The 22,102-nt window shown below is 37.3% G+C and overlaps 1 protein-coding gene across 1 annotated transcript in view; it reads left to right on the top strand.

The window, feature by feature from the left end:
• The first annotated feature begins 19,123 nt into the window (after window positions 1-19,123).
• The window catches only part of etfdh (electron transfer flavoprotein dehydrogenase), a 39,909-nt gene continuing 36,930 nt past the window's right edge, over window positions 19,124-22,102 (top strand). Inside the window, exon 1 of the mRNA XM_020917586.2 lies at window positions 19,124-19,329. Coding sequence (XP_020773245.1) covers window positions 19,299-19,329 — 31 coding nt within the window. The 5' untranslated portion in view covers window positions 19,124-19,298. The remainder of the gene's footprint in view (window positions 19,330-22,102) is intronic.

The following is a 22,102-nucleotide window of genomic DNA, read 5'->3' on the forward strand; positions in this document are numbered from 1 at the left end:
TGCCACATGTATTATTTTATGATTTCATCTGCTTCTAAATTATTTCTTTTAAACTTTAATGAACTATAAGGGATATTCAGTGGACACAGTAGCTCACAAACTACAAGAAAGTTTAAAAAAAAAAAACATGTTATTGCTTCGTCTGGGATGTTTCACAGTATGGCATTAATTAAACTTTCTATCTTCATGGAGACCAAACCAGATCAAGTTACAGGTCAGATCTGGCCACAAGCGCACACCGCTGGGCTCTTTGAATGTGGGATTGGGTGGCTACATCTGGCTTCTTACTGAAATCGGGGGGAGAGTCTGTTTTAGGAGACATAGTTGCAGCACTGGTCAGGGAATTGATTTTGCAAAAGTTAAGGACAAAATAGGGAGGGGAGCGAGGGTGTCAGGGTCAGAGATTTTATTTTAAATTCATTGACACATTTCCAAATATTGTTGAAGCAAACTAGTATTTACAGTAAAGGCAGCTGGACAGTCTGTCATGTGCTTGTCTCCATGGACCTGTTATTGCGTTGCCAATGAAGAATTCACGGTGGGGGTGCTGGGGGGTCATCGAGGATGGACAGTTACAAATAATATCTATTAGAATTGCTTTGTCTAAATTAGAGTATTCATCTAGATTTGAGTAATTTTCACTAAATTTGATTAATTGCTGTTCTGTCAGTGTCTATTTAACTAATTTCATTTTAATAATGAATTTAAGTCAGTCTAATTAATTTAAAAGAACAATGTTTGGCTGATCCTTGTTATATGATCTATGATCTATGTCTCTTTTGGATAACCGTATTGAGGGTGTTTGGATTCTGTTTTTTTCTCAGCTCTAACTGTGAGCTTAAGTACTGGACAAAGGTTCCAGAATTATCAGCACCGAGAGAAAACGGACTCATCAGCGGATACTCCTCCAAACTGAAACTCAACCTTGGCTCTGGAATGAGTAAGTCACCTGCAGGAGTGGTCTCTTTCCCTTTCTATACCAACAAACAAGTTCCAAAATGTTCTAAAATTGTGTTTCATTGTACAAGTGCTCTGAGTTGTATTTATAATTACTTTTTACACTTTTACAGTACAGTACAGTAGTACAGCAAAAAGTGTGTATGTGTGTGTGTGTGTGTCTGAGTGTTGGTGGTGGTCGGGAGGGCCGATGGTGCAGATTGGCAGCCTCTCTTCCATCACTCTGCCCCAGGGCAGCTGTGGATACATTAGTATCTTACCACCACTGTTACAACCCAGCTCGTTTGGGGTGAGGGAAGTAACAAAAAATAAAACCAAGATGTAAAATGGAATAAATTAAATAATGTTTAATTAACAGGAATGTAAAGGTAAATTAACAAAATACTAAAAATATACAGAAAACAACCTAAACTAAGAAACAGAACAACAGAATAAACAGAGTTTTGTGCCAGAAAAGGGGTCACGCAGGCTTACAAAAAACGAGTGGTAAAACTTAGGGACACACACTAAACTAAAACACAAGTTTCCCAAATTAAACCACATAAACCCACAAACAGAATCGAGTGACCAAATAAAAAAAGGCACAAAACAGAACTAAACTAAACTACACACACACACAAAACAAAATGGCATACTGGCCACCAAGGCCAGCAGCCCCGAACAGGTGCTGGCAATCTCCTTAAATAGGGGGAGGTGGCTGCAGGTGAGGTGGGCATCGACTTGCCCCACCAATCACAGACCAGGGCTCGTGCAGCAGGGAACAAGAGAACTCTGCAGAAATATTAGAACTAAGGCCTGGGGCCATAACACCACTGATGGTGGAATGATTAAACAAGATAATAAAATTGTCAAGTGACTTTGAAATACCTCAAACAGAGCAATTCTCACTGTGAGTAGGGGTCTCTTCTCCGCAGATCTTACTTGTGACTAGGCCTGCTCGTGCCACCTGCTTAGCTCTTGGAGATGCCAAGCTTTGCCAGGAATATTCCTCAATAGACACATCAAGAATCTTGGACTTCCGGTCATTGCGCAATGCATACTGGGAAGGATTGTCCGAAAAAGTGAGCATCAAACTGCCATGTTCGCTGCAAACTTCGGGATGATTTAGACAGTCAAAGGTTTCCTTTTTTGTCCTTCTCGTGGATCAATACTGCCCATCGACTTCGCCTTTCACTATTTTTCAATTCCGTTGGGAAGGGAAACAGTTTGAACAGAGGTTTGCAGTCACACAGATCTGATTCCCTTTTGCATTTATGGAGTTTGCAAACAAATTTCTCAAGCTATTTTCTGATGTTAGGACATCCAACAACCACACAATTATGATGTTCGAATCCCAGAACTAAAATATGACAATATCAGAACCAGAAACAAAAGCAATATGGTTCAAAAGACTAGAAAAGACTGGCTTTGTCAGTAGACACATCCCACTGGGAAAACAAACATGGCGGTTTGATGCTCACTTTTTCGGAGAATCCTTCCCAGTATGGCACTGCGCAATGACCGGAAGATTCTTGATGTGTCTATAGGGAAATTATCTTTTATTTAGTTACAACTGTTTTTGTTTTGTTTTTTTCAAAAAAAAATCTTGCAAAATATCCATTCCTCCCGTGAGTGGGGTCCAGGGCTCGCGGACTGGGAGCATCATGCGCAGACAAAAGCAATTACAGAAGAATGGGAGTACTTTAAACAAATATCAAAGGGCCGGGGCCTGTAACAGTGCACCTCTCCACAGGTGTGACTTATAATTTTTCCTGGGGGATCTACATGCTTGTCTCCTTTGAGATGGGTAGGTCTGTTACCATACTGTTTAACATCTCCATGGAAACAAGCAACTGGCACACCCTCCACCAGAAAAATGTTACATAATGCACCTTTAACATGTTGATTTTTGTGTCTGTTTCCTTGATTTTTCTTTTTCATTTGTTTTGTTGTGCAGATTGCATGTCACTCCAGATGTTTAACTACGCTTATGAAACACAATGGTACAAGTATAACTACGTTGGCGGGGCTGTTTCTGTAGGGCAGTGCCAGGCCATGTGCAACTTAAACTCCTTCTGTCAATTCTACGGCTATAACCCGTAAGTCCTCAGGTCACACAGAAGAGGTCTTCAGAAGACAATATCACTACTCAGGTCACAATATAGTCAGAAGAACTAAAAATTAACAATCAAGTCAACTACTGTAGCAAAAAACTTCAAATTCTCAAAAAGGAAAGTTTTAATTAACATTGATCATTCAGAAAGAGAGATAGAACTTTGAAATTCTTCTGTAGTTTACTTTTTATTTCATCAGTGGTCATCTGGATTCAAGACATTTAGATTCCCATCCAGAAGCCATTTTCAATTTGGGAATTCAATTGGGGAATTGATCCTACTCTGAGCAACTAAGTCCAACCACAAAGGCAGGATTTTTAGAGTGAAAGTAGCCAGTCCGTGTTTATAGCCTTATTATGGGTTGTTATGTCCCTGGAGATTAGCTGTAAACAAGGGCAGGGCAGTTCCGCTCTAAAGGCTCAGTTATGCTATACACACTAAACAAATGTAGAAAACTGTCACTGCGTTTAATCACCAGAGGGCGCTAAAAGTCAGTTTAGAAATTGACCAAAACAAACAAAATAGAGCAAGAAATAAACAAACATGGAGGTGCTCAGGGCAGGTTTTAGATCCCATTTGTTGGAAAAGAGCCAAGAAAAATCAGTTGAGAGAAGCATTTATCTGTTTTGCAGTTTGTTCTTAGCCAGGCTGGTGCCACCTAGTGCCTCCGCTCAGTTTCATTTCTCTCCAGCGACTAGGTCAGGAATCGAAATACATTAGACAGTTCAGAAAAACCCTGGAAGTACAAGTTCGGGCATCAGCCAATCAGCGAAGAGCCAGACGTTCTGTGTTGGCAACGATTCCCGAGATCGAGGATTTAAAGCCAGAACAAAGAGAATGTTTGGTGAATTTTTTCAAGGGGAAAGACGTTATTGTCCTTCTTTCTACGGGATTTATGAAAAGCTTAATATTCAAGTTAGCCCTGTGAGCGGCACATTACATACATCACAACCAAATAGCAGCGATTGGTTAAATACAAAAAGTACCTGCCTACCATTGAGTGAACGAGTCCTAATGCTGCCAGGTCAGATGGTTTCCACAAAGTCAAACTGGCTGATGAATCAGGTTAATTTGTTCTAACCATGTTTCAAAATCAGCACTAAATATTTTTACTTTTTACTCTTTAAGTACATTTTTAAATGGGTAGTTTAATACTTAAGTAGATTTTGTATGTGATGCTTTTACTTGACTGTATATATATATATATGTACACTTTTTTTTTTTTTTTTTTCTCTGGTATCTGTACTTGTATTTCAGTAAGAAAATGAAGTACTTTTTCCACCACTGCTCTTCAGTGGCCCAGTCTGGTTTGAACTGGATTAAGGCCCTAACACCAAACCTCTCTTATTTCAGGAAGTATGGCGTTTGTGAAATGAAGTTTACTAAAGAAGGAAATGGCAAATTGTTTTATCAGCAAGGAATAATAACTGGGCCTCGCCAAACGAACTGTAAAATTGACTTCAGTGAGTATGTTAATCTCAGCATTGCAGTCACAACTTGACATTATACTTTCTCTGGTCTATGTTATAATGTTGTTTCCTTATGTTGTTTCCTTATCTCTTCTGCAGGTTGGGTTGATTGAACTATAAATGGGTACTTCCTTGCTCGTCGTGATAAGAAACAAAACCAAGCCAATGCAGAGGCCTGTAAGAAGTTGTGTGATGGTGACCCTAAATGTACAGCTTACACTTACTACACTGAGCAGTTCTCTCCTCTTATGAAGTATGTACTGTAACATAACTATGTTATGTTTTTTCTCATCAAAATCATTCCTTGAATTAAGCTTTGTTTCATTTACACAAGTGTAACACACAAACCCTGCATATTTAGTTCTTCTCTCAAACCAAAAATAACTTGTGCCACCTTGTGATGTCATGTGCTAATATAAGAAGTTCCCAAATGTGTGTTTGTTTGTTTGTTTTTTAAACTCCATACAATTTCACCCTTGGAATTGTCAATTTTTATTGAGCTAAAGATAAAAGGTAGCTGCTAAAATTACAACTACATGACACAGTCTTTGGTGGTAAATTAGTGTCTTGTGTGTGTCTTACCTAAGGACACATCAACTGACATCCCATTATGGAACCTGGTATTCCCAGTGGTCTCACATCCAAGTACTAACCAGGCCCAACTCTGCTTACCTTCTGAGATCTGACAAAATCAGGGTTTGACAAGCCAGTATTATAACAATACAACTATGATACAAATTAAGATATAATATCCCAAAATTCTTTTCATGTTAAAATGTAAAAGGCAGGCATGTTAAAATAACATTTTAACATGACTGCCTTTTCTACTATTCAACACTTTATCTATTTATTTATTTATTTTCTTTTGTTCTTCCTAGGGGTCAGTGTGACTTTTATTACAACAGGTTCTGCCCACTCCAGACATTGTACGAGACAGCAATGCCATATCTGGGTATGTCTTGACCTGCTGAAGTGAAATTTGAAAATATTTGGAAATATCAGGTTTTAAATCAATAAAAACATTGCACCTTATTTGTTCGTCTCTTGTTGTCTCATTGTTTGTGCCATTTAGTGCATATCATGTTTTTTTTTTTAGTTGTTTTGTTCAATGAAGGTTTGGTTTTCCTCTTTGTATTGCTGCAACTCTCTTTTGATGAGGGTATAAAAGGACTCTCCTTTTCTACTAGACCCTGTGGTGGTGACTGATCTGGGTCCTGTCGTGGCAGAGGAGGAGCTGGGCTATCCACTTTGCACCTTTGTAAATGAAAAATAGGTTATGTTGCAGTTAGCTTTAACTTTCCAGATAATTAGTTATTAGTTGTTTTTTTAGTAATTAGATTAAACAGCTGACTGGACACGTCAGAGCAACATCACATGACACTCTGAGAAAGAGCACTAGTGAGCAGTCGAAACTATCAGGTATGAAAACAAACTCGTGGTCTGAGAAAATGAACCTAATAACATAGATAAATTGTTATTTTTGATAAAATTTTAAAATGTCACTTTCCGCTCTCACCTCACCCCTTCCATCTCTTTGTTACATTTTTTGTAATATTCTGGGCGGGACTTATTTGCAAACAAACAAGTGTTATTGTTCACATGGATCTAGAGTCTGAGCAGCCGAGAGGGTCTGTGACAGTGACCAGGAGAGAAACTACAAAAGTCAAACTGAAATCATACTGTTGGTCATGTTATCAGTATAAGATCAGTCTGAAAGGGCTCTCATGACATGGCCCCTGCAGAGGAGGGCTTCTGATTGATTGATTGATTGATTGATTGATTGACTGATTGCATTTATATAGAGCCTTTCAAGATACCCAAAGCGCTTTACAGTTCATTATTCAGTTACTCCACACTCAGTGGTGGTAAGCTACTATACTAGCCACAGCTGCCCTGGGGCAGACCTGGGGCCACTCCCTTCAGACAGAGCATAATAACCATCATATTCTGTAGGTAAAAGACAAACTCTCTGTACATAATAAAACAATCTAATGTTCAGTAAAACAAACGTTTAGAAAATAATATAGTATATATTGTATTTGTTTAGCAATTCCTATGTCAGTCTTCTCTCAAATGTTAATCCCATTACAAGTTAAAATTTTGTACTGCAGACAACTGAATCTTTGTTTAAAAACATAAATTACAAATGAGAATTCCTGGTCAAACCCTGTATGTCTGATGAGCTGTTCAAAGTGGAACTAATTCATTCTAAAATTCATTCACAAAATGATTTGTTTAAATTCACATGTTGTTAATTGTTTATTGTTAATAATATCAACTCAAATAATCCACTTCAGACTTTTATTTTTTAATTTTTATGTTTTTGGCACCTAAAACAAATTGAGTTTTGCCCCTAAAATGGCCCATATCTAAAAATATTTTTTAGTTTGAAGATTTCTTGATGTGTTTGGACAAGTACAAGACAAGCAGACAAAAGATTTGAGCCATTGTAAAAAGTTATAGCATTTTTATGTGTCGGGAACCATTTGTGACACGGAGGATATATCAGGAGGAATTGCCAGTGGTTGGGAAGCGAATTCGGGTGTTTTGTTATGTCAGCAAAAAAATTGGGCTTTGCTGTTCAAAAATGAGGGCTAAGCTAATGCCTGTGATCTATGTTATAACATTGTTTTCTCATTAAAAACATACCCAGAGTTGTGTTTTGTTTCATTTACACTTGATTAACACAAAAATCCTGCATATTTAGAGTTGTTCTCTCAAACAGAAAACACTCTGTTCCAACTTGTGATGTCATGTGCTAATACTGAAAGGGCTCCACTGTGTTTTTAAACTCCATACAGCCTCACTAGAATAAATAGGATAATTTCGGCCACAGAATTGCCCATTTCTACTGAACTAAAGGTAAAATGTAGCTGTCAGTTTCAAAGCTAAGATGGACAGAGTAATAATCACTCAAACATATGTGAAGGAAACAAAACACAACTCAGGGTATGTTTCTAAGGAGGTAAGAGCATTCTAACATGGCTTAAAGCTCACAAGAGTCAATTTGCGTAATAAACTTTCAACACAAAATTGACACTTTTTTTTTTTCATTTAGCCTATACAACAAGCTAGAGATGAATGGTGTTATTATTGAACACAGGTCAACGTAATAGGCCATATTATAGGCCTCTCAGCGTATATTACTGCAAAATACAATATTATGTCATTATAGCAAGGGTCTGCAAACTTTTTTTCCCTTTTTTTTTTTTTTTTGATCTACCTTTACAAAATGAAATTGTCAGAGCTCTCACAAAAAAATTGAGTATAAGAGCAGCAACAGCAACCTTAGAGGGGTACAGTTAGATGTTATAGATGTCAGTAAAACAAATCATTATCCATTTATTAGTGCAGAGAGTCAGGCATCAAAATGATACATATACAATGATAATGGGTATTTAATTGTAAAAATTGTAGTTCATTTCAGCACAATAAATATTACTCTGAAACCCCTTGACGAGCTACTTGGAAGGGGATGGAGAGCTCCTGGTAGCTTCAGAGATCCTTGAATTATAGATTGTATTGTGTTAGACTAAATATGTTTCATTTGCTCTATGCAGTATGCTATTATAAGATACAGCCACATGATATACTCGAGAAAATACACTTAATAATTATTGTAGATTCTTGGAAAATGTTTGTGAACTTTGACCCACCAACTTATATTATCATCTCTAATTATATATTTTTCATCTCCTCATCATTTCTTCTCCTCTTCTGCACGTGTCTATGTTAAATCCAGGGCTGCTGCAAAAGAAGACCCTGAATAGAAAAGCTAATGAGAAACAGCTAAGATAATACACGTTTTTATTTGCATATTTAATATCAGCAATAGCTAATGTTGTGCACTAATAAACTGACAATGGGTAATGTTCTGACTATCCAATCTAGTTTGGGTGTGAAGTGGGATAAACAGAGTTTTAGGAGCTGACTCGCCAAAAGTGCAACCAGTGTTTACCTTTTGCTCTGATGATGATCATGGAGCATCAGAGCAGCAGGACGCAGGATGTTGGAGGTCCGTGTGTGGATACGTGAGGAACAGATGGTAGCCAGGTCCGGGAGAGAGGATCCCACTGCCCTCTCAACTGTGCTCACCACTCGCTGAGTGAGTAAAGCATGTGTAGTTCAAAGGACATAAGGAAGGGACGCTGGATTGTGTGAAATGAGCTGTTTGTTTTTCCCATATCCATGGACACTAACTAAGGAGCTAACTAAGGATCTAGTTATAGACATTTGAGATGGTATGGAGTAAGAAACCTTTCAGAAATGTTTGTGTGCATAGAATAGAAATCTGTGCAGATTGGGAAATCACTGCATATTTGTCTGTAGTTGTGCATAAAATAAATATTGGTAAACTCTCAAATGAGTCCAGTCATACATAAAATGTTTTGTGTGTATTTTATCCATCAGAATACCAACTAAAAAGTTACAACATCAAGAATAACAATCACCAAATGAAAATGTATGATTACGCTTTCTTCAGTACGAATATGAATTCACAGATGCGACTTGACTGTCAAAAATACATCATTTTTGACATCATTTAGTCCTGTTTTAGTTCTGGTTCAGTCCTGATTCAGTCCTGGTTTAGTCCTGGGTTAGTCCTGGTTTAGTCCTGGGTTAGTCTGTATCAAATGATGTTTCTTCTGCTCAATAAATAATACCTGTGAAGTGATGACGTTTTTTTGACAGTTGAGTCGTGTCTGTGAATTCATATTCGTACTGAAAAAAGCATAATCGTAAATTTTCATTTTGTGACTGTAATTCTTGATGTCATAACTTTTCAGTTCGTATTTTGATGGATAAAATACACACAACGAATATTTTTTATGTTTAACTACAGCTAAATATGCACAGATTTCCCAAATATGCATGGATTTCTAACCTATACATATGAATATTTCTGAAAGCTTCAAGAGGAAATACTCAAATACAAACATTGCATTATAACACATCTTAAAGCTCACAAGAGTCCATTTTGTTTAATATAGAATCTTTAAGAATCCACACTTTTTCGCCTATCTGTAAACATTCCTTTTTTTGCAGTAGACACAAATCTATATTAAGTCATGGTGATTTTAACACAGCTACTTCCAGGGCTATTTCAGGAGGTTTAGCATTATTTACGTATATTTCTTCTCATATTATTCTCCTTCAGTGAGTGAAGTAGACATGGCGTGTTCAGATATATACGATTAAAGCATAACTGTGGAAATATATATTCCAAGGCAAGCATAAAAACAAGGAAGCTACTGTATGTTAATAGTTTTTTCATAACTTGTGCATGTTTGAGGGTTAGGAATGCATTCAACATGTCTTTTATTATATGACCTCGTAAGCTTGTAATGTTGTTATGTTGTTATGTTGTTTCCTAATTAAAAGCCATACCTGTAAATTATATTTCATGTTTGAGTTTGTAAAATGTCCTATAAAACTACTCCTACAAAACTGACTCTTGTGAGCTTTAAACCATGTTCTGTTGTTACCTCCTCCTCCTTTTGTTTTATTCACACATGTTTAAGTAACCTTTCATTATTAGTTGGAGGTTGGGACTTGCAGGTCATGACTTGGACTCAAGTCACTATTGTTAGGACTTGAGACTTGACTTGATAAAATAGACAAAGACTTGGGACTCAACTTGGACTTGAAGGTCAGTGACTTGGGATTTGACTCAGATCTGAGCCCTGTGACTTGAGAAGACTTGCTGCTTAGACTAGTTGACAAATTAACGGTTATTATGCACGCAAAATCAGCATTTCTACAACACTTATATAAATACTCATATATGAATTGAAACTTTTTAAGTACTATTTAGTTTAAAAATTATATAAACTGCAAAAATCTATGATATATTTGGTTCTTTGTTTTAAAGACTTGAAATGACTTGAAGCTCAAAGCAGATGACTTGGACTTGACTTGGACTCATGGGCCAGTGACTCGAAACTCGACTTGGAGTTGCCTCTCTTTGACTTGGGACTTGAGGTCAAAGACTTGAGACTTACTTGAGACTTGCAGAACAAAGACTTGGTCCCACCTCTGGTTTGTCTACATCTCAAAATGCTCTGTTCCAACTTGTGATGTCATGAAGTGATAGTTTTCATTTTAATAACTACCTTTTATCCTTTGTTCAATGGAGATTGGCAATTCCAGGGCTGAAATTATCCAAATTATTCTAGTGAAGACGTATGGAGTTTAGAAACTCAGCGGCGCACTGTATTACAACATGACATCACAAGAGGAAACAGAGTGTTTTCTGTTTCAGAGAAAAACTCAGACGAAATATGCAGGGTTGATGAGTTAAACATGTGTGAATGAAACAAAACACAACTCTGGACATGTTTGTGATGAGGAAAAAATATTATTACAGGTCAGAAAATAGCATAATATGGCCCCTTTAATAGTTCTTAGTGCCCAGCTCCCAGAGGAGAGCCAGGGAAACCATGTAAATTCTACACAGAAAAGCTCTAAGTGGTAGGAGACAATGTCAGACAATTTTTAAAGTTGTTTAAAAGTTCCGTTCAGTTCAGTTCCGATTTGTCTAGAGGAGAGGGGAGCTATCTCGAGCCATGCTTTGTTAGGAATACCAAGAGATCATACAGTTAATAAAAAACATCAAAGCAAATAACTAAAGAAAACTACACATCTCCAAACTGCTCAAATATAGATGAATCCTCCAAAGTCAAATCTTTTTCCTCGCGTATACATGAAGAAAAAGAGGGGGCAGTTTGTGAAATAATAAGAAGAGGCAGGCTGCCAGTGGACATTTTCAACTGCAAAAAGAAGTGTGGAGAATTGTCCCAGAAGCAAATCAAATCAGACTATAAAATAAATCAGCAGCACCTTCCATTAGAAAGGCCAATTCTACTCACCTAAACCATTTTATGCTGTTACCTAAAGCACGCCTGTTATGATATTTTTAGACAACTTTGCATTTGTATTTCACATTTCCTCATTTTGAGGAAATTATAGGGGCTTCATGTTCTTTTCTGCACACATGGAAAGCAACTAATTAGCAATATGGCTCATGACAAACAGATAGGTGCTGTTTAAAAAAGGTCAGCCAAGTTTAGGACAGCATGTCTCAATGCCTGATCTGATCTAATCTTAGAAGCTAAGCAGGGTTGGACATGGGCCTGGTTAGTACTTGGGCGTGAGACCACAGAAAATACCAGGTGTCATAGTGAGATCCCAGTGGCAAAAACTGTTGTTGTGTCTTTAGGCAAGACACTTCACACACGTTTCTTAGTATGTATGGTGTGAATGAATGATTGGCGGTTGGTAGGAGCGGCTAATGGAATACATTTAGAGCCTTTGAGCAAATTTCTGCTTAGTGCTTTTCCACCCTCAAGGCACTCAAAGCACTTTATATCAAGAAACCACTCACACATTCACACACATTCACACACGTACCTGTGGCTACAGAAGAAGCCCACCACTGCTGAAAATGGAATGAATAATTCACATTTTATAGCCTATACATGTACATACCTACATAGAATACACATAGCAGTAAAAAAGCATTTTCCAAGCATGTTTTTAGAAGTATGGAAGAAAGATCAACACAATCTCCTCAATAATCTCCTCAATCTCCAACTGCAATATTATTGGTGGAGTCCCCAGTTTAAGTGAGATGTCTTTCCTGTCACTTTCTATGACACAGAATGATCAGAATGAGAATGAGATTGCTAATTTTACAGACAAAGTGATAATGATAGGTATGGTTTTACTGGCTGATTTTGAATAATTCATCTTTTATTCCCAGTGATCACCTGACCCTCTCTGATAAAGTTTTACTGGTAAAGTTTTGAATTATTAATCTCTCATCATTAAATGATCACCAGGGAAAGCACACAGAGGCCTAATGCACACCATACGATTACTGAAAAGTGGACTATTTCAGTTCCAAAAGAATATGTCTACATACACTACCAGTCAGAGGTTTTAGAACACCACACTTTTTCAATTTTTTTACTGTTTACTGTTGACCAAAAGATATTCAAAACTTTTGATTCATGAAAGTGTCCACCTTTTGCAGATATAACAGCTGAACACACTCGTGGGATTCTTTTTTACAATAGAAATCAAATATTCTCCAGAAAGTTCTTTCCAACTCTCTTGCAGAAGTTCCCATAAATGTGTGGCACTTGTAGGTTGCTTGACTTTCACTCTTCTGTCCAGTTCATCCCAAACCAGCTCGATGGGGTTTAAGTCTGGAGACTGTGCTGGACACTCCATGTTTTCAAGCTTTACCATCTTGTTCCTTTTTCCTGGGGTAGTTTTGGCAGAGCTTGGACTTGTGTTTTGTTATCTTTTATCTTTTTTTAAACCTCTGGCTGTTCAGTATTTACCTTTGTACCATTTCAAGCTCTTTATTGGACTTGCACAACTTGAATTGGAATAAAAAAAACTGAAAAATGAGGGTGTTCTAAAACTTTTGACCAGAGTGTGTCATCAACATCGACCATTCCATACAAAAAAACTATTTACAAGCAAGGAAGGTTTTTTTTGTCTGTTTTGAATCTTCATTTAATAGAACAGGTTTCTCTATTATTTTTATTTGTCTAACTATTGTGGAATTCAGAGTTTGGCCCTTATTTACAGTATTGTTTCGTAATAGTTATGGAATTACCTCTAAGTACTGCTACCCATGTCCAACCAAGAAGTCAAATTATAAACATCAGTAAAATATTTAGTAAAAACTTATAAGCACTTTTACATAAAAACAGTTTATTTTAAGCTGTTTGCAGTGATTCAAAGTTATCCCTCACTTATTCCGAGCCTCCTAATTAGGAGTTTATAAGTGCATTTCACACCTTTCAGAGTCCAGAACGAACATCACACTCAATTAGTCCTCTTCTTTGTACAGTCTGTGGATGTTATCTATGTTTAGTGAATAGTAGTCTCACATGTCATGTACGTTAACAGGAAGATGGATGGAGTAGGTTTAATTGGGGTTCTCGTTGCAGAGGCAGACATAAAAATGCAATGTTCTTTCTGGTCTGTCTCTCCATACCAGGCACAGGCATTTGTTACACCAGACAAGACTGTAGCTGCAGGAGAGGTAAAGTTTGGACAACTTTGCAGAACTTCATACAGATTTGAAAAAAGACAAGCCCAGAGCAGTGTTAAAAAAATCAATACTTTGTAATAACAATAGCTCAAGGAGTGGCTGGAAGTAGGTACTTATCGAAGATCCCTTTACAAGTTTAAGTTTGGGATTTATTAAAATGTCTGGAAATTAAGATGTTTTTATTAGGTTCACTAGATTTATTTTGTTCGTAGCAGTATAGATTATGTCCTTTTGAAAAAGAACTAAAAAGTAATGCATTTTTTTCCCACTAAAGTTTGAACTCTGCTCCAACCCACCTTCTTTTAGTAACAGAAGCTTGGCTGTAGACCTCTTGATAAAAACACAAGCATATTAATAATGATTATTACTGATAATAAAACAGAGGATTTTAGACTTTAAAGTGCTTTACATTGCATAATTCATTCACTCCATACCATACCTGATGCCATATAGCTATCGTGCTCAGGGCTGAACTGGCCATCTGGAGTACTGGGAGTTTTTTTCCTATGGGCCAATCCAAATTTATGCAGGTCACTGTCAGCCCTGTGCACAACACCACGCACAGTCTGAGTGTCAGCTTCAGTGACTCGCTCTTATTTAGTATTCCCTATATACGCTCTAATCTGTGTGGTTACCGTGGCCGGCCCCATGCACATTTTTGACCCAGCCCCTTGTCTCGAAAACAGAGCGTTCAGAGCTGCTGCTGGTAGTGAGCCTGTTCATTGAAATCACGCTGAAAGTTAGGGCTGTTTACAATCCAATAAAGGCACTCTACACCCTTCAATCTTAGTTATTTTTAACCAGAACAGAGATCAAAGTGTTTGCCGCCAATGTGCACAGTATGTTCCTGTGCAAAAGCTGTTCTCTTTAAAAGTAACATAAAACATGAGTTCTGACCATAGACTGTATCTATAAATGTATAGTTAATGTGCTACCCACCTCTTTCCAAATAGGAAGTTCACATGCAGGTTCTTCCAGCTCCTAGTGACTCTGGCTCTCATTGATTTACATTAGAATATTGTTGCCGTTCTCTCTGTAACTGCTGCTGTGAACCTCGTCATTTTGGTCTTAAAATGTTTGTATTAACCCAATGGATATTATGCTGGTGTTTTTTATGCAATTTTGTCCATCAAAAATAATCCTATTTATAATATAGAGACTGGCTCCAAATTAGCTCCTGTAACTGTGAGCATCACGAGCTTCATTTGAGTGGAGCTGAATGCTACCTCATCCTCGGTTAGTTCACTATTTTATCCAGTCTGTGGCTTATTGTCTATGGTCCAGACACAAGTGAGTGAAGCCTGTGGTGTTTAAGGGCCCCTTCAGACCATTGCTGTTTGTGCTGCGCTCAGATGATGACTCTGCACCCTGAGCATCCAGGAGCATTCACAACAAGCACACTCTGAGTCCTACAGGGGGCCCTGTTAAGCACACTTTATTTGATGTAGTATTTAATTTCTATGAAATAATTACCAATATTTAATTAGAATTAACACTGACTTATTAAAACAGCCAAAGCGTTAGAGTGTAACAAATACCAATAAAAACAGGTCAGAAATAATACAACCACATTTTACACAAATATTAAATTAGTAAGTTTAGCCTCTTGATAAAATCAACCTGCGACTGTGCAGGGGGCTGGTCCAGATCAAAACATCCAGGGCCAATTTCTTATGTCATGATTGTGCTACCTCTGGAATATTTATGTTTTAGCTGCTTGCTCAGACGTTTATTAATATGGGCTGTCATAGTTCCACAAAAACAAAAAGCTAAATAAAACTCTGTGGTAGTAAGCTACCACTGTGACCACAGAGCTCCTGTCATAGACTGACAAAACAGGGCTTCCATTATTCTCCATCCACCCTCCGACCACCACAACAAACACACACACACATACGCACACAGACACATACACACACACACACACACACAAACCACAAAGACCCCTCCAGGAGTGACATGTTTAGAATAAGTGCGCATGCAGTTTGGTACTAATATTAATATTCTATCCCATTCATTTAAAGGGACAGCAAAATAAAAAATATATATGTATATGTGTATATGTATATATATATATATATATATATATATATATATATATAGAGAGAGAGAGAGAGAGAGAGAGAGAGAGAGAGAGAGAGAGAGAGAGAGAGAGAGAGAGAGAGAGAGATGTTTATGCAGACAAATGGTTATAGCTTAGGCCATATGTTTGTTACATTTGCCAATAAGTAGTAACAATCAGTATATTTAGCTCTAGTTTATAAAGTTCACTAATGTATGTAGGACTTGTGGTGCTTGATGAAATGAAAAACAAAATTAAATTGTGGTCCAGTATTTTTGTTGCATTGCCCATCTTAACAATTTAAGAAATATTACGTTAGCATGTTGCATTTTTGAAAGTAAATCCACCTATTTTTACCCTGGCCACAATCTCAAAATCATTACCCCACATCCCTACAAATGTCCACACCAACCACACAAAACAGTGTTACACATGGTGATGTTTTCTAACGAGACTCTATTATTACTCACATGTGGTTGAGTGGTTGTCAATTGCCAAAACAGCCATGTTTTTTCATAATTTATCATGTTTGAAGGCTAACACCAACTCACTCATTGAAAATGCGTAGGAGCTGACACATGGAAAGCTCTATAGTAAAGCAGACATGACAGAATCTCCATTAATAACCCAGCCCAACTTTGAGTAGATGTTTTTTACTTGACATATGTTATTGATCCACAAGGAAGGTATTTGGACACAACAGTAGCTCACACATCACAATATGGATCTCTTGTTGGAGAACGAGCTTCTTTGTCCCTCTATAGTCTGGTGCAGTGATATACATACATGATGGAGATGGTTTGTCCAGTGTCTCTCACTGTGGTGAATGTCTCCAGCTCATGGCTGATTTTCATTTGACATGCTGCATTGATTAGTGTAACCCGCCGCCTGTATTTGATGTCGCACTCCGTCCTCCATCCTCCTCACTCAGAGACATTTTCTTTCTATTGATGTCAGCGTACACAAACAATTCCACCCACATTCATGCTGTACTCACATAATTATATAATGTCCAGCTAACTTCGTCGTTTCCAATTAAAAAAGTAAAATGCAAATTTACTTCATCATTACACCAACAGGCTTTTAACACCCTGTCACTTTTGCTTAAACATTGGTAATTAGCTTATGGCCAACATAAAGGGATTAGCCTATGAAACATGGATTTGAATTTAAGTAGTCTATCTGGTGCTGTGCAGACTTAAGACTTTCTTGCGAGTGTCATTTAATAAGTGTGCTGGACCAGTGCAGTCCCAATCCCAGTCTGACCTGGAACTCATGGCATCATTTCAGCTGTATGAAACACATAACGGAGCTCCACTGACAGTTCTACGTGTCCTTGTTGTTCTTGCCACTCCTGCATCACTCCCTGTTATGACATACCCAGTCCTCACCAATTTACAATCATCAACACCTAATGCTGTAATAGCATGAATCACAGAATGTGGGTCACATGCAGTACCAAGACCAGAGGAAAAAAGGGGTACACTAGGCCTGTATGTCAATATGTACATGAAAATGTGTGCTACATGTTTTTGATGCCCTGTTAAAGATTGTAAAATGTTGAGATCCATATTTTCTAATTAGCCTATGCATTACCATTGTATGTAGCCTGTACTCCTGCTGGTTTAAAGACTGTGCTGCAATCACTACTGAGCCTGGGTTGCCAGTGTCTTAAGCTGCTTATAGAGGACACGTAAAAATTATCTAACACGTCATTTGGGTTGTATTATTTTTTATGGGGTATGCCAGTGCTAACAACAATTAAGTTTTATATGGATTTACATTACATCTCAAATACTTTAATTGAATGAAAGGAATTCACATTAACCAGGTGTGCCTCTAAAAAAACAAAACAAAACTACAGTTTAGTAGCATTTAGTAGCAAAAGTGGGCGCAGCGGGATAACGTCAATAGGGACCATGCCTCTTGATAAACATGGCCTCCTCACTGAGCTGTAGAGGCTGAACTAGCACTTATTAGGTCCTGTAACCGTGAGCATCGTGAGCTTCATTTGGGTGGAGCTGAATGCTGTGGGAGACGTCACACTCGGTTTGTTCACTTTTTATACAGTCTATGGCTTATAGTCTATGGTCCAGACACAAGTGAGTTAAGCCTATGGTGTCTGCAGGGGCCTTATTAAGCACACTTTATTTTATATAGTATTTAATTTCTATGAAATAATTACCAATATTTAACTATATTTAACTACACTATTTGAACTAGCACTTATTCGTGGTTGGCTGCAGGTGCTGGGGTTTAGGTAGTAATCATTCAGAAAGAGATTTTTGGTTTAAACCATACACTGTATTAAGAAGTGGACTAAGGGAGTGTGACGTCACCTAAAGCGTTCTGCTCTAGTTAAATAAAGCTTATGAGGCCAGCAGTTATAGGCGTGAATTTGGAGCCATGTTCCACATTAGGAATAGCAATTTATTTACGTACAAAATAATGAAGTAAAAACACCAGGATCAGGTAGAGCGAGTTACAAATGCTTTAAGACTGAAATGATGAGGCTCACTGCAACAGTTACAGAGAGTGGGGCAACAGTTTTTCAGTATAAAGTCAATTTCCAAACAGAGTCGATGGAGCTGGAAGAGCATCTATGAACACTTCCTATTTGAAACGTGGCGGCCAGCAGGTTAGATATGTCCATTTATAAAGTCCATGGTTTAAACCAGCAGGATTTTATAATTGTCAGTGGTGACCCAAATGAGAGACTCTCACTGCTTTCTGATTGAATAGTCGTCTTGAGAACTAAAACTCTCCAAAACCATCATGCGTAATGCTGTAATTAAGATTAAGAAAAATTACAACTGTTATCAGTAGAAGAGTAGCATGCACATGTCCCCATTGCCCTATGTTCCCTCAGCTTTATGTTAACCCATTCCTAATTTTTCTTTCTTTCCAAAATTAGGCTCTATGTTCCCACATTTCTTTATCATCAATTTGCATCAGATTTGATCTGCATTTCTCCCAATTTGGTAGTTAATGTCTCTATTACCAACCTATTATCCAGCAGCAGACTACAGATGTAATGCAGAGGTCATGGTGGAGAGGTGCGTAGGTTGAAATCACTTTGAATCATCCCTTTAAGCTCAGTATAAAAATTTAAATGACTTGAATTAGAGCTTAATTTTGAGAAAAATAGAAATAAGAAAAATCTTAGAAATGAGGGAACATAGGGCTGTGGGAACATAGGGTTGACCCCTTTTCTGACTGAATAGTCGTCTTGAGAACTAAAACGCTCCAAAACCATCATGCGTAATGCTGTAATTACAGCTGTTAGCAGTAGAAGCTAGATTTGACTTCACCTCTTATTTGGGGACATAGATATACGTCATAATGTGAAATATGAATTTAAAATGGTACATACAGTACTTTTAAGATCGTCCCACAAATTCGCACAACGTGTCCCTATTTTACTTTTAGGGGCGGGCCCAACACTACGCACTTTACGCAGAGGAGCGCGCGTGGACGGTACGCACTGTCCGCCGGAAGCGCACCGTACGCCGCTGTTATGAGAGGGCTTTTGTAACATACTATTTACACCTCTTTACACTGCGAGGTTACATCACATTGAGGTGACCACTGCAGACACACTAGCTACTGTAAAGGCGCGCTGGTGACCCTTCACTGGCGCACACGAAATGCTTCCAGCGAGCAGATATTGCACTAAAGGTACGAGCTAACTCCTGCTAACTGCTGCTAACACTTCACTGGTGACTTTCTGTATTCACTGAACACTTGGCATGCTTGCATTAAACATATTCTTACTTCCTCTCACCGATCAACAATCATCCAGCTTCACATCTGTCGCGCGTAATTCGTTTTGGTGCACATTTTTATTCAAGCAGTGCAGTCTGTAACGTGTTTAAATTAGCATCGAGCTAAATCTAGGGTAAAGTTCAACCAATATATAGGTCATTTGAAGCGTGTCCTTGTATTGGGTGAAAGATAAACCCTGTGGACTTTCTTCGGTCTATAGTAGTTTATTGAAGTAATAGCAGAGTGCATGTGCTTAGTGTTTTGCAATAGCAGGTGTCATTCTGGGTCTGATTTGTTGAAGTGTATTAGTATTTGAAGTATTTTGCTATTGGTTGCAGCACAGTAGCTCTATCAGTAGTTCCCAGAATGCCCTTCTCTGATAAAAACAACTGTATGTTGACATTTGTACTGGTCCTAACTGGAATATTACTGCAGTATGCTTTGTGGTTGCTTTCATAATTCTGTCTCTGTGTTGAGGGCGGTAGTAGCCTAATGATTGAGCAATGCAATATAATTTTCTTTTGATAAGACATAAATGAATGAAACTTCCAAACCGGTAGACCTGTCACAATTTGGGCTGTCCAAAAATATTGAAATATCAATATATCGAATCGTTTAATGTGATGATACAGTATCAATATCATGGGCTGCTGTATCGATATATCACCAAGAGTATTTTTTGGTATATTTTACAAAATTATTTTATTACAGCTATAGTTTTGTCGCTTGTTTAGAAGAAGGAAGCTCATTTATGCGACACATTTGACATTTTCACTGTTTTGATGATTAAAATGTTTGTTTCATATCAACTTTGCACAAGAAGTGGTTTAACAAAGACTAGTATAACAGTCATGATTTAGAAATTATCTTTTATTGAACCGTATCGAATAGATTTGAAATATATATATCGTATCGAATAGAAAGCTCACTGTATCGAGATATGTATCGTATCGTGGCCTATGTATTGAGCAACTTCTTAATGATACCCAGCCCTGGTGGTCACGATAACAAATTCTGAAATATGATATATTACTACAGATAATCTCATGATACATGAAACTACTTTTACCACTGACACAATAACCCTTAAGCAGAATGATACTAGTTAACCTTTTTGCCACGTGAACCATACTGGAAAAAATGTGGTCAGCGATAAATAAATGGCACCATAAAACAATTAAGTAGTTAGCTTTAATATCTATAATCAACCATAGAAGTTAATTATTCAGCCAACTACATCTTAAATGTTTTCAGATAGGCTTAATACTACAAAAATAAGACAAAATCCCTTACTACTGCCAAGAAAAGATACATGGGATAATTATTGAGCCTGAAAAAATATATTTCTATTCTCCCTAGTATCCGATCAGCTTTGTAAAATCACACTTTGTGAATGATGTAAAGTTACTTTTCATTTAGCTTTACTTTTTGATCTATAAATTGAGTGAAATTACAAAATTTGGTGGTCATGATTGTGATTATATTGTGACCTGAATAATGACCTATTATGTATTAAATAATGTGAGTATTCCTGACATCCATATTAATCATTTGACATTTATTTAATTCGATGAAAAACACCTTGAGATGAACCATCTAAATTTTAATTATAATTTAATCATTTGATGTTATTATGCACTGATCCAGCTTTTTCAGCTCCGTTACAGATTATTGTGTGTACATTTTCTTTGCACCTGTGGGAGTTTTTTGTTATGTTTTAGCTATACGATAAGATTTAAGATGTAAAAGGTTGAATTAATAACTTTTATGATGCAAGTGCTTAAGTGTTTCTTTCTACTGTTTATTTATTGCAACTCAAGTTTGTTTTTGTTTTTTTGTTTGTTTTTTTCTTTACGATATTGTAGATTTAGAATAGTTTATGTGGCTTGAATCTGTTCTTAGGTTTTAGTGACAGTGGCATTAATTCAATTTCATTGTTATCGTTTATTGACTATATTTACTGCATCAATATATCGCACCTCAAAATGTGTTACTGTGACAGGCGAACAGGAAACAAGACCCTGGATCACTGTCTCAGGGGGCCCTGTCCTTAGACCCTCATCTGCAAGGAAAATCCCAGTGTACAAAGAGAAAGCTCAAGAGAACCACAGTGAAGGAGAAATCCACTCCTACGGAAAGACAAGCTGAAAAGGACACGCATGCATTTCCTGTTTACATACTGGGAAATGCTTTTTTTAATGGGATGCGGACAGTACACAGTGGTCTGTCATTGTCACAAAGTGCTGCTATTGCAATATACTCAAAATCTACAATATAACAAGTGTACCCCAGCTTTAAATCCATACATAAAACAAAAGTAGATGAATGAAATAATTAATGACAATGGATAGTAAACTGTAGAAGGCAAAGATGGATACTAAAAAAAGTCATTCACAGATTAGAAATACCCTTCCTTGAGTAGCTTTAGAATGATCTTGAACTGTATAAGAGCAGATAGAAAACAACCAGACCACTTTTGGCTGAGGGATTACACAGATAGAATGAAAATCACATTGTATTGTCTAAAGAAAGAGTGTTGATTATCATTATGGTATCAGAATCGGTTTTGAGTATTGAGTCTGTTCCTTAGTATTGAAATTTTAGTATTGTGACTACACTAGTAGAAAAGGATGTTGGTGACGAGTGGGTTAGTTTTGGTTCATATGTTTACTGTCAGCTGTTTTAA

The sequence above is a fragment of the Boleophthalmus pectinirostris genome, unplaced genomic scaffold (genome assembly GCF_026225935.1).
Source record: "Boleophthalmus pectinirostris isolate CB_2022bp ecotype Guang Dong unplaced genomic scaffold, ASM2622593v1 HiC_scaffold_23, whole genome shotgun sequence".
Taxonomy (NCBI): Eukaryota; Metazoa; Chordata; class Actinopteri; order Gobiiformes; family Gobiidae; genus Boleophthalmus; species Boleophthalmus pectinirostris.